Source organism: Brienomyrus brachyistius, chromosome 23 (genome assembly GCF_023856365.1).
Source record: "Brienomyrus brachyistius isolate T26 chromosome 23, BBRACH_0.4, whole genome shotgun sequence".
Taxonomy (NCBI): Eukaryota; Metazoa; Chordata; class Actinopteri; order Osteoglossiformes; family Mormyridae; genus Brienomyrus; species Brienomyrus brachyistius.
This window is the reverse complement of record NC_064555.1, coordinates 4361637-4374658: the sequence shown is the minus strand read 5'-3', so window position 1 is coordinate 4374658 and position 13022 is coordinate 4361637. Positions and strand designations below refer to the sequence as shown.

The window sequence follows — 13022 nt, the reverse complement described above, 5'->3', positions numbered from 1 at the left end:
GGGGCGAGTCCAGATCCTCGCCAGGAAAAGTACGCCCCTCTCTTTACCCGAAGCAAATACCAGTCTATTATTACACAATTTGGAGGAAAGTAGCTACTGCACTTGTCCTCATGAATTCCAGTTGTTTTGGTGAGATCCATTATTTAGTATCTTTACATTGATTTATGTAGCTTACACTTGTTCAACGCAACATTCCGTTGAGAAAGCTGGGTCAACCAGTCTCTGGAGCAATTAAGGTTAAATATATGCTACAAAGGTCGCTCAAAGGTCCAACTGCTCTGTTCACAGGGTTTGAACCGGCAACATTCCAGTGTTCACCGTCAAAGCCACACAGCGCCCTCAACGTATACCTGAAGATTGAGCCTGTGCCCTTTGTGGGTATGAGAAAAGTGTAAAACATGCACTTGGTCACACACCCAAATTTCAACATTTCAAAAACTATTTTTAATATGAAACAGTATTATTAAAAGGTATATCTTAATTGTACAAAAGAGATACATTTTACTGTATACATCATTAACATTGTACTACATTGAAAAATGTTATTGTAATGTTATGTAGATTTTGGTCAGTGGTGTGATTGGGGCGCATTACATTTTAACAAAGTAGTTTGGGATATATTTAACTCTTCCTTGTAGTCGAAGAGTTACGATAGACAAATGCCCTGGGGAACAAGAATGTGATTAATTGTGTATTTTATTAAATACATTTATTGATGATTTTGTTTCTCAGGTAGCACATAAATTTTACACGTCACTGATGTTTTGAATTTTTGCTAAAATAATCCCATATATCCTTTACACCGGTGACTTAAATAGTGACAGAAGGTCAGCTTACTCCAGAAGGGACAACCGTTAAAAAAAGTTTAATTAAAAAAAAAATCTTCCATTTTTGTCACTGGTGTTATAGGCAGTAGTGTCACACTTTATCAAAAGCGCTTATTCCGTCACTGGTGTTTTAATCCCTAAAACATTGTCCTTATTGCAAGCATTTTACTTGAGCTGTCATTAAATACAGACACAACGAAATATTAATTGCCTCATGATACAACAACTGAGAGAAACTTGGAATTTTGCATTAAAATATCTCAAAATATGTATGTGGAATTAAGCTCCTGATTTTCCATCTCTTATAATTGGACATAATGCTAATGATATTAAGATGGTTTAATTTTGGGATTAACGAAACTGATTATTTGACAGTTATTGACTTGACAATTCCCTCTCCAAATAAAGAATAACTCGCATCTACTGCTGAGTTGAAACCTTTTAATCTGCTTGTTAGCCCATTTAAACCTAGTTAATATGACCTCCAACAGATTTTTTTCACCCTTCCATCTGCTTTTCCTGTTTTGAGTCACACCGTAGAAGTACACTCTGAATGGAACTTCGAGGCCAGATATCAAGTCGCCCAACTGCATGCTTTTGCACTGGAGTGAACCCACGTCAGACAGCGCAAACCCAGGTGGCATTCAAACCCTTAACACTATAAGCTTACCGTAACAAGGACGTCCACTGAGCCATCAGTATTTACGCGATTTTAATCGTTTTTGTAATATCTTGAAGGAACCTGACATGTGCTGCCATCTTGTGGCTAATGTTCAGAACAACGTTATTATTTACTTTTTGGCAGGACAATATTTGTCAAAAAAATGAGCCTCAGCCTGTTTTCCCTCCATTCAGGGACGGATTATGGGTTGTGTGGGCCCCTGGGCAAAACGTTCGCGAGATAGGACACGAACAGCAAGCTATTTCATAAGGATCGCGAAATAATTATATGGGATTCTCTTTTGATTTACTACCCTATTGTAGAGAGGAATTCAATAACCTGGTTTATTCTCAGTCATTACGACGGCGTAGTGCGCGCTGCATATAGGCGCGCATGCCGGTGCGCGCGTCGGGATGCGCGCTGGCCAACCTGCGCGCGCGCTCGCTCGTGGACCTCCGTATCTCACCGGCTCTTTCTCCTGCTCTGCTCCTTCTTCCTCTCTGCCTCCTCTGCTGACTCAGTGCCTTAAAGACGTCCATTCCCCCGCTGCCAAAACACAACTGCGACGTTGTTTAGTAGCACAACGGTGATCACTATGGATAAAACTGCAACTGGTAAGAGAAAGGTCTTGAATGTGTTATTTTTAAATGAATCATGCAGGACGTCGCATCCTAATGAAAGGATGCTGCGTGATCGCAATGACAAGACAAGCCATAAACTGATCATCTTTGAGAAATGACAGACAAAATACCAATAATGCTGTTTCATTTCTGTCAGTCTGGTTTTAAAGTAAATTTCTATTCATTAATGGATTGCATAAATCGTGGCGTTCGGTACAGTAATTCAAATTTAGGCTAATTTGAAGGTGAACGACTCGCTAGAGCCAGATTTCGGGTTTTCACGCCTTAGTACCGGGGATGTGTGAGACCCCACCCCGCAGCCCGTCTATTTCAGCAGCATTACAGCGTCACTGAAGCAAAACTGAAGGTGGTTTACTGCTCCCTGCGCGCTCAATATAGTGGGAATGAAATAAGATTTAAAAGAAAACGAGTTCCTCATATGATATTGCGCACAGCTACAAAACAGATCGTTCGAATATAATTCAAATTTTAATGTAGAGTTAAAATGTCAAAACACAATAAAATTCCTATGCTACAGTTGCAGGGTATAGAGCATTGGAAATATGACAAACAATAGTGAAATAGTGAAATAGTGAATAGTGACAGTGCAAGACAAGAATGAGCCAAGTAATAAAGTAATAAAATATGTTTAATTGTTACCAGTTTTACTGAGGTATTTGTCAAATTTGCCTTGGTAAGCGATCGCTTCGGCTGCATTGTTCCCTGCTTCAAGGCTTCTGACGTTTTAAGCTTATGTCAAAATAAAAAACGATGTTAATTATGATACGGGTGTGGTTTTGGTTGGTGTTTTGCGCCTTATGCATGAATGGCCATGCTTAATTTGGGCTTGTCCTTGGTTTGTCACAAAAATTTATCGAGTTTTAATTTAAACTTTAATTAGTCCTGTATAATGCATAGAATTATGCGAACGTAAAATACTTAAAAATATAACTCATGAATAATGATGTGCAAAGAAATAACACGTATAAGATTAATCACCTTTTTCTTTCACGTAACGTTTTTCTTGAAATTAACCTTTATGTTCGCTTACATGGTGTATCGGCATCTCACGTGTTTTCGGTTCAGACACCCATGCAACCTACTCATGCTGCAAATCCTACAAAAAAAACGTAGCTGTAGATCTTAATATATTTGTCTCTCTGGGCTTCTGCTGTAAATATAAGTGCTTTTCACGGAGGATATAAGATGGACGCTGTGTTCACTCTGCAGCTTACAAGGAGAAGCTGAAGGAGCTGTCGTTTCTCCCTTTGATCTGCTCCTGCTTCTACCCACAGCGTCGCAGCAGCGTATCATGTGACTTTGAAGGTAAGGCCTGCTTCACGGGCTGAATGAGGGAAAAGAGAATGAAAGCTAAATGCTGGTTTTAGAGGTGCTTGTTGGAATGTGTAGAAGGTAAATAGGCACCTTAATTCACTAACCCTAACCCCCACATGGCCAATGCAGACATGGAGGTCAAGCCCATCAACATGAGAGTCTCTGGCCAGGCCTTTGAAGTCATTCTGAAGTCACCATCCCCAGTGTCGGACGCAGTCCACAGTCTCCCCTCTCCTCCTAAGAAGAGGGATGTCTCTTTGGAGGACATCCAGATGAAGCTGGAGGCTGCAGAGGACAGGAGAAAAGTAAGAGATAGAAAACACTTCATTACTGAAGGTCCTTGCTATTTCAGTCAAAATTAGATCACAAACCCATAATTTAATGTGTAAATACAGACACAGACCGATATAAATAGAAATCATATGCGTGGTAGAATAGGAATTATTACAGTGCAGCGTTTTTGCTGCTGGGATGGATGGTGTCCTTGTACTGAGCGGGGTTGTTACAGGCCCAGGAGGCCCAGGCGCTGAGGTCACTACAAGAGAAGCGTGATCGTGAGAGGGACGTCCTACTTAAGGCCATGGAGGAGAACAGCAGCTTCAGCAAGGTGACCGAGGAGAAGCTGACCCTCAAGATGGAGCAGAGCAAGGAAAACCGTGAGGCCTACCTGTCAGCCATAATGGAACGTCAGCAGGAGAAGGTGATGGGATGGTGCAAATCTATAAATAGAAAATAATGACAATAGGCCACTTGAATGAAATGTTTCTCTGATAGATGGATGGATGGATGGATGGATGGATGGATGAACAATTAAAGGTAGTTTTTTGAAGTAGTTTCTATACCTGGCCAGGAGAGACATGCCATGGACGTCCGCCGAAACAAGCAGCTGATGCTGGTGCTGTCAGGGAAGAGCTGAGCTTGTCAACTACAGCTATGACTGCGGCGTGCCGCCCACCCGCCAGCCCTCACCAGCCCCCCCCCCCGCCGCTACCGGACAGCAGACAAGGCACGTCTCTGCGCACAGCCTCATCTCATCCACGGCATTATTAGAAATTAAATTTTAAAACTAAATATCAAACACTTCTGGAAAGCAAATACGACTCTTATTTTGTAAATAGTTTTTTTCTTATTCATAACGCAACGGACATGTTGCTTTGTGCAGGTTTATAATTTTGTTAGTGATGTATTTGTGTATATCAGCTTTTCCCAATCTGGTCCTCGGGGGACTCACAGTCGGTCAATGTTTTTGCTCCCTCCGAGCTCCATACCAGACAGTCCACATTTTTGCTCCCTTGAGGGTGACTTCTGAGGGTCTCAGAGGACCGGACTGGGAAACACTGGTGTATATGAATTCCCACTGGGGTCCAGGGCCTTGCTGAAGCTTAATATACTATGCTGGCCCCAGGATTCAAACTAGTGCCCTTCTGTACAAGAACACAGATTCCCCTAGCCTGCAGAGCCAAACACTGTATTGTTGCAGGTCTCTACCCAGTTTAGTGCCATATCCCAATTCCTTCATAGACAATAAGCTTCCCAGTCAATCATTTGCAGAGAGGATTTTTGGTATGTGCTGTACTGGTTGCATGGAAATCTCTGCCGAGGTACCTTCTGTGTTGGATGTGTTGGAGTCTCTTGGTTGTATATTTCTGTCTGATACTTCCTGTTTGTCTTTTTTTCCATGTGCACCCCCGTGTGCAACCCATGTTGAATAAAAGTTTGGGCTTCTGCAAATTCCAAGTTGTGCCCCCGCTTATTTGCATTTTGGGAAACTGTGAATATCAGAGAGTTCCAACGGATCACGTAAATGAAACAGACAACCAATGAAAAATACAAACAAAAAATTCTGAAAATTAGACCGGAGGCATGCTGCCTTTTACAGAAAGCTGGTGCGCGTACCTGCAATACGTGTGGCCAGTAGGTGTGCCTAGCTGTAATACTAACCGTGGCCAGTAGGTGTGCCTAGCTGTAATACTAAAGGTGGCCAGTAGGTGTGCCTAGCTGTAATACTAAACGTGGCCAGTAGGTGTGCCTAGCTGTAATAATAAACGTGGCCAGTAGGTGTGCCTAGCTGTAATAATAAACGTGGCCAGTAGGTGTGCCTAGCTGTAATACTAAACGTGGCCAGTAGGTGTGCCGAGCTGTAATTCTAAACGTGGCCAGTAGGTGTGCCTAGCTGTAATTCTAAACGTGGCCAGTAGGTGTTCCTAGCTGTAATACTAAATGTGGCCAGTAGGTGTGCCTAGCTGTAATACTAAACGTGGCCAGTAGGTGTGCCTAGCTGTAATACTAAACGTGGCCAGTAGGTGTGCCTAGCTGTAATAATAAATGTGGCCAGTAGGTATTCCTAGCTGTAATTCTAAATGTGGCCAGTAGGTGTTCCTAGCTGTAATTCTAAATGTGGCCAGTAGGTGTACATACTGTTGTAACACGCAATGTGACTACTAGGCGTTCATAGGTGTAATAATAAATGTGACCACTAGGTTGAGGTAAAAGACTGAGATATAGATGCATGTACAGTACTGAAAAACGACCTTTCCCAATTAATTGTAGAAGACTAAACAAATCTATCCCATAACATTCTGGAGAGATTATAGACTTAAAAGTCACCCGTGGGGGCAGTAAACTCAACAGAGAGGAGCGGTGCGGTTGATAGCCTGGGGGATGGAGCTCTGATCTGGGGTCAGGAGGGCATTTAAGCGTGGTGTTCAGTATTTACATAAGTTCTTATTATTGTTGAATTGTCATTTATTATTTAATAATTGCAAATTTATAAGGACAATTTTAAAAATGAAACAAGTCGTCTTAGAAAAGCTTCTGGGAATGAATTCAGAAGGAGATGGAAGGATAGATTAGACACAAATAGATTCGCCGTGGGTGTCTACAGCAATCACTCCATAGCATTATGAGTCATAGTAAGACATTGTCACTGTCATTGTGAAATAGATTTTGTGTCTCCCCACACTGTAATTTACACAGAACTGGAAAACACATTTCCTATCAACTAAAACGAACTGTGAAAATTAGGTGATTCTTGGGAGATTTTACAAAACTTTGATTTTTTTAAAGTTTTAAAGCACAGAAACATACACACTGTCCACTACAACTAACCCTCTCTGAAAGAAGGAACACAAAACTGAAGCCTTTTCAACACATTCCTATATTGTCTGCTTTTCGTATATGTAAGTTAAAATCTATTTTTGTCATTTAATTATTGGGTAAGGCTTTACATAAACTGTACATTCATAATGCATTCATAGTACATCCATAACCCAGCATCAAAGTGTACCTTAACATGTCTTACTGCACGGCAGTCATAATACTTTCAATGAACAGGATATAACAGTTGTAATATACATTAATAACAAACATTATAATTGTAAGATTACATGATGTATGTTATTAATGTATATTAAAGTTGTTAAATTATGTTAGGATGTTAAATACTCCTTATGAATGCATTACGAATCCATTATGAAGGTGCAGCTAATGAAAAGTGCTAACAAAATTTTTTAATTAGAATTATCAGGTAATCCAATAGGAAAGTACTTTTAATTGATGGCTGTCCTCTTGTAGTTGGGCAAATACCAGTAAGGCCTCGTGAAAGAGCAGAATTCAAAGTGGTGGGTTTTTTTTTTTGCTGTCATTTTATTTATGTTTAGAAAGACAAAGAACGCATAAATGTTGCAAATCTCAGACCTGCATGTGGTAACAATTCAAAAACGAAAAGCTCATTTTAAAGGCATAAAATCTGACGGCCCAGCTGGCAGCCACCATGTAGGTAGCAAACCATCCCGGTAATTTTGCCGAAGAAAAGAATTCAATGAGGGAACCAACACATTTTTTTAAAAGGCAGGACTGCACAGCAATGTGTCATCTGAGGGTGCCTACAGTGACAGACTGCTTTTGACCGTCTGTGTTTCCTATCTTCAGGTCTTTCCATGTTTCTTGTGTCGATGATTTCTTTAAAACACTTGATCTAACTTTTTTCCAGTCTACTGTAATGTGTATAAGCACAACACATATGAGGATCGACACCTTGGCCCATGCACTCAGACAAAGGTATCGCTTTAACTGTGACTTTACAGACATCAGTAACCATTATAACCATTCAAACGAAAGGGGTTGTAGCATTTCGCACCCCCCCCCCCCCCACCATACACAAACCAATTTAGGGTCGACATAAATTCTGTTCTTCCCAGAAATTTAAATTCTGAAAGGGTAATTTTATAAAATAACTGTATATCTCTCTACAAGACCAACACTGTAATGGAAACAACTGGCCATTTTTGAAACTGTGTTCATGGAGATCCAGCTCAGCTGGTGCTCTAGTCCAGAAGGAAACTTCAGAAGGCTCCTATCTCCATGCTCCATGGCCGGTAGGGCTTCCCCAGGGTGGAGGAGGTGGCGGAGGGACTGAGCGCCTCTGTGGTGATGAGGGGAAAGGAACTGAAGGAAAACGGAAACGTAGATGTGGACAAGGAAGACAGAAGCGGAGGGGACAGCTTGATAGTGACGGGAAGCAGCGGAGCTATGGTGCCACTAGGGGGCACTCTCAGAGGCCCGTGGCCCGGTTCATCACGTGCTGTGCTGGTGAGCCTGCTGGGAGCCTGGTTCTCAACGGAAGATGAGCCGTTTGTACTGCGCGAGGGTGCCGCCCCCTGCTGGAGGAGCCGATGTTGCAAGTGTGCCGACGGCGTGTTGAACGCAGAGCCCCAAGCCACGTGTCCCAGTCCTGTGTGTGCCTCTCGCTGGGAAGCATAGCTGCTGAGGTGGGATACCAGGCGGACCCGCAGCGGGTCGGTGCTCTCCAGGCCCTCGATGATGCTCAGGTAACGGGCTGTCTCTGCCAGACACTCGCGGAAGCCCAGGCCACGGTAATCCATGGCCAGTGCATGGGCATCAAGATAGCCTGCATGGAAAGGGTCAGGCTGTCATGCAGTTAGGTCATAAAGCAGTGCTTCACCTTCCCTAGGTCATAAAGCAGTGCTTCACTTTACCAAGGTAATAAAGCAGTACTTCAACTTCCCTAGGTAATAAAGCAGTGCTTCATCTTCCCTAGGTAATAAAGCAGTGCTTCATCTTCCATAGGTAATAAAGCAGTGCTATACCTTCACTAGGTCATAAAGCAGTGCTTCAGCTTCCCTAGAGTGCCCCCTAAGGGACACAGAATCACACAGATGCTATGTACTGTGACAAGTCACCTCCCACACCAGTATAATTCAGCCTGTCCTTTCTGTTGCAACTCTTCCAGAAATAATGATCCATCAGCAATGAATATCATAATGAAATATGGGTAAAACTTTATTTGATGGGGCACAAATACTTAGTACTTAGTCACTACTGAAGTACCAATCATGGACAAATATAGTAGCTACTTGAGATAAAAGATGCATCATGATTCCTTAATGATGAACAAACATGAGATCAGTATTTTACTTGCATTATTCATGGCTTGTTCCTTCAGTAGTTCCTAAGTAGTTCCTTCAGTAGTTCACAAAGGCTTACAGAATTAACCGATAAAGCAACTAATATAGTTACTGCTTGAAATAAAAGATGTGCAACGATTCATTAATGATGAACATGAGATCAGTATGTAACTAAGACTCAGTTTATCATTAATTCATATATAAGTAATAGCATAATACTACATTATTCGTGCCGCATCAAGTACAGTGTTACCGAAATATGCGTAATAACTCAACAGATATGAGCATGAACCCAAAATGTACTAATTACACTAATCTGGATAAATCAATGTGCTACAGAGTTATAGTGAGATGAAGAAATAAGACACTAAGTCAGATAAGAGGTGACTGAATGTCGAGTGTCTATATTACCTTTGCCACCCACAGTATGCAGCATCTTCAGGTGATCTACAGTCATTTGCAGAATCTCAGCCTTTTCCAGTTTTGCTGAGCCCTGAAATAAGACGTAATATACAAATGTTTTTGTGGATGCGCATTCTTTTAATGTTTTACATTTTTATTAAACAAAACCACAAGAATGATTGTCTTCTGTTTGCATGAAACATCCATTTCATTGTATGTAGCGTTACCTGCTTCTCGAAAGCACTGGGCACCAGCCTGCGGAGCTCAGACAGGCTGTGGTTGATGCGATCACGCCGCCGCTTCTCGATAATCTGTAGGTGAAACAAACGCCTTTCAGAAACTGGCAAACACAACCATGGGCGGATCTTGGCGAAAGAAAAAGGGGCACTGCCGGGGCGCCAAATTCTGACACACAAACGGAGTTACCCAGATATACAGTAAGACAATTTCAGATATAGAGGGTTACCAGGGATACAGAAACAGACTTACAGAGCCACACGGATATACACAAGTGACGCAAGAGTAGTGTACAAGTTAAGGGATCAGTATAAACGGTATATACACGAACATAAGCAGATCGACCAAATGACGCAAGGACAAATAAAAATCTTTAAAAATTACAAAGCATATCGAACATATAAAACGACAGGATGTGTACAGATTATACTCATAACAAGAAACACCGACCCCTCTGCGGCGCTTTCTCGCTTGCAGCTGCGACACAGCGGACGGACTGGCGGAGCCGCGCAGCGTCCGTAGGATCCTGCACAGAGACGCCGCACAAGCGGGTGAGTCCGATTTCAGGACCAGTTCATTATCCTTCAAACGAGCCTGCTCAACTTTAATATTGACGGTTTTTTTTTAGACGACATACTACTTTTAATTTGATTATTATTGTTGGCATTTGTATTAATATAAAAATAACAACAATAATAATAGAGAAACATTATAACCTACGGTGCTTGCCCCTAATAACAACAATAATAATAATTATAACAACAACAATAATAATAGCAGCAATACGAATAATAACAACAAATAATTAATGCTATAATTAATAATAATTCTAATTGTTTTCGTATACTACATATTTTATCGTACTTCAATAACTGTCAATATGAACAGGGCTCAGGAATTTTTATGGATTTATAACTTGTTAAGTGTTCTGTAAGACAAGGAAGAAGGATTAAACGCACGGTGCCTGACCCCCGCTCATCGGCGCTCTCTTTATCGATCTCCGTGCTTTCATCCAGCTCGCTGTCGGAGGAGCTGAAATCCCGGCTCCTCTTCATGACTCCGGTGCACTGATCTCCCCGCGGCGGCCGACTGCAGGTTGCCCGGCGAACTGCGCGTTTAAAGCGCTTTCCCACGGTTCGAGATGCGCTTAGTCGCCGGTCAATGGGCGGGACGAACGCGAAGCGTACGCCAATCAGACACACCTCTCTTTGAATAACACCGAAAACAGCCAATAGGCTTATCCTTTAGCGCTGTGCCTCGCCCCATTCACTTTGCATTGTGGGTGTCTGTTGCTTTCGTGAAGAGGCAAGTCAATGGTCAGTCAGTCAGCTGGCCGTGGGAAAGTTTCATAGCTAACGCGGACAGTCATTCAGTAGCAAGGGGCAGTCTGTACCTGCAACATAACACCGGACCTCCTGATGTTGGCTGTAGCGAGTAGTTAATAAGATGTGAAGTGTTATACTTTTTAAAGAAGCAAAACAATAAAAACTATTTTTCATACACACCAGTCTTATAACACTATATGGTCAAGCAGGAATTTTCCATATTAATATTTGCATTATAAGCTTGCTACGGGCCACATTCAGAGGATACTTTTATTGGTGCAGAACTAAGTTGATGGCATTTGGATTCCGTCCAGAGTATGGCAATGACTGTCCACATGGGCATTAGACAGAAGACATTCACAGCATAACATAACACATTGACAGCTCACATTCGGTCACAGCTGCAAGTGTGTAAATACAGCAAGGTAGTACATTGCAGTCATATGAGCAACTGTATCAGTTAAATATAATAAATACTCTCGATGCATTTCTAGGATTTTTCAGTGTTTGTGGCTTAAGGGGGGGGGCATAATTAATACAGATGGGTCACCATGCTATTAGGCAATGATATGTTTTGAATCTTGAGTGAGAGGAGAGGGGACACTCCAGGGCCAATCAGCTTTCAGCTGGGGCCAGTACCCCTGAAGCCGCGCCCCTGAATACGGTAAGTAGAATTTAACAAGTGTGTATGCTTCCTTACCAGATGGTTATGGATGAAGTTAAGGTACTTGATTCCCCCATTTGTGAGGTATAGCCCAGCACACAGCCCCGTATCACGGCCCCATTTGTGAGGTATAGCCCAGCACACTAGCAGAGACTGTATTTGCTTGATACCTGCTGGTGGTTTGGTGGGTGTGCAGTAGAGCAGGGGTATTGCTAGGGATTCCAGACCCCATAAAAGCATTTAACATTGGGCGCCCAACTCAGACTAATCCAATTATGTTCCACATTTTTTTCGGCCCCTGTTGCTCAGGGGCCTTTGGAATTGTCCCGACTTTCCCTGCAGTAGTGAGCTGTACTTCAAGTGCACCCAGACCTCCCACACTGCTTTGTCTGCTAGTGCCTTCCATGCTCTCATCACCTGCTCTAATTAGGAGTTTTGGGTAATCCTTTAAAGATGAAGGCTCTGACATCACTTCCTCTGCAAAGCTTCTCATATAACCTTGCATGAGAGGTTGTCTAATGTCTGACTCTTGCCTTCCAGGAATTTGACATACTCAGTATTTATATTTACAAACGCTTGTCTAGCAGACATGCTGCTGCAAACGTAAGAGCGTCTCCTCCACTTCTTTCTGTAGTTAATTAAACCTTTCATCTGATCTTTGTGGAGAAATCATGTATGGTTCTATATTTAAGTACAGGCTGTTCAGAAATTTCTTTTAAGGATATTTTATTATATTGCCAAAAAATAGACTTTGTGACTTTATTAATGCTATGTCCGTCAAACAAACTTACTTCTTAGGCCTGAGAGAATAACACCATAGCCCATGTTGTCCTAAATTAGCCTAGACATTTGGTCCTTTGCTGTGTCATATATGAGCATCTGCAATTTTACATGGGGAACAAGGAGTGAAATTGCACCCCCTACAGGTCAGATGAAAATGATATTTAAACATACTACCCATCCATTCATTTTCTGAAACCGCTTGTCCTATTCAGGGTCGCGGGGGGTCTGGAGCCTATCCCGGAGGCACAGCCCAGGATGGGGCACCAACCTATCGCAGGGCACACTCACACACCAGTCACTCACACATGCACACCTACGGGCAATGCTATTTAAACATTTATTTAAATTTACTAAAATTATATTCTAAATCAATACTTGGACGTGTGCCGCATGTTAGTCATATCAATGAGAAGTAAGAATTTATTGCAAGTGTATTTACTGAGTTTCACGTGCAGCTCAGTTTGGAGTACATTGAAATGAATTGCCTGGTTGGGCTCTTCCAGCTCGCACCCCCTAGGAGAAACACTTAGAGCAGTCTACGTGCACGGATTACGTCAGTCAGCAGTTGTAAGAGCGTGCACTCAGTCGTGCTGTCCGATTCGTGGAAGAGTTCTTCAATAAATAATAAGCTGATTCCAGTGTCGGTCATTTAGACAGCGTGCGACAGACACAACATTTTCTATACTAGGCATCCACGGCCATTCAATAGAGTGAGTGATATTATTTATGAATAATTCTGTAA

At 42.2% G+C, this 13022-nt stretch overlaps 2 protein-coding genes across 3 annotated transcripts; one reads left to right on the top strand and one right to left on the bottom strand.

Moving 5' to 3' along the window:
• The first annotated feature begins 1651 nt into the window (after nt 1-1651).
• stmn2b (stathmin 2b) lies at nt 1652-5174 on the top strand. The gene is made up of 5 exons (XM_048994505.1): nt 1652-2102; nt 3339-3434; nt 3573-3748; nt 3952-4143; nt 4294-5174. The coding sequence occupies exons 1-5, from the start codon at nt 2084-2086 to the stop codon at nt 4357-4359; spliced, it is 549 nt and encodes a 182-aa protein (XP_048850462.1). The 5' UTR covers nt 1652-2083; the 3' UTR covers nt 4360-5174.
• A 1892-nt stretch (nt 5175-7066) lies between these two features.
• Nucleotides 7067-10636, bottom strand: LOC125719540 (hairy/enhancer-of-split related with YRPW motif protein 1-like). 2 transcript variants are annotated; one of them, XM_048994411.1, is made up of 5 exons: nt 10478-10636; nt 9959-10034; nt 9499-9582; nt 9281-9362; nt 7067-8352 (listed from the first exon to the last, which is right to left on the bottom strand). In XM_048994411.1, the coding sequence occupies exons 1-5, from the start codon at nt 10561-10563 to the stop codon at nt 7787-7789; spliced, it is 894 nt and encodes a 297-aa protein (XP_048850368.1). In that variant the 5' UTR covers nt 10564-10636; the 3' UTR covers nt 7067-7786. The 2 variants fall into 2 exon arrangements, with proteins under 2 accessions (XP_048850368.1, XP_048850369.1); XM_048994412.1 differs by having other exon boundaries at nt 10468-10628.
• Nucleotides 10637-13022: the final 2386 nt, after the last annotated feature.

Coding starts and splice junctions, on each gene's coding strand:
- stmn2b (XM_048994505.1), top strand. Junction 3,749..3,951: donor CTGCAGAGGACAGGAGAAAA/GTAAGAGATAGA, acceptor GGGTTGTTACAG/GCCCAGGAGGCCCAGGCGCT. Junction 4,144..4,293: donor TGGAACGTCAGCAGGAGAAG/GTGATGGGATGG, acceptor ATACCTGGCCAG/GAGAGACATGCCATGGACGT.
- LOC125719540 (XM_048994411.1), bottom strand. CDS start 10,563: ATGAAGAGGAGCCGGGATTTCAGCTCCTCCGACAGCGAGCTGGATGAA. Junction 10,035..10,477: donor GAGAGCGCCGATGAGCGGGG/GTCAGGCACCGT, acceptor GTCTCTGTGCAG/GATCCTACGGACGCTGCGCG. Junction 9,583..9,958: donor CGAGAAAGCGCCGCAGAGGG/GTCGGTGTTTCT, acceptor TTTCACCTACAG/ATTATCGAGAAGCGGCGGCG.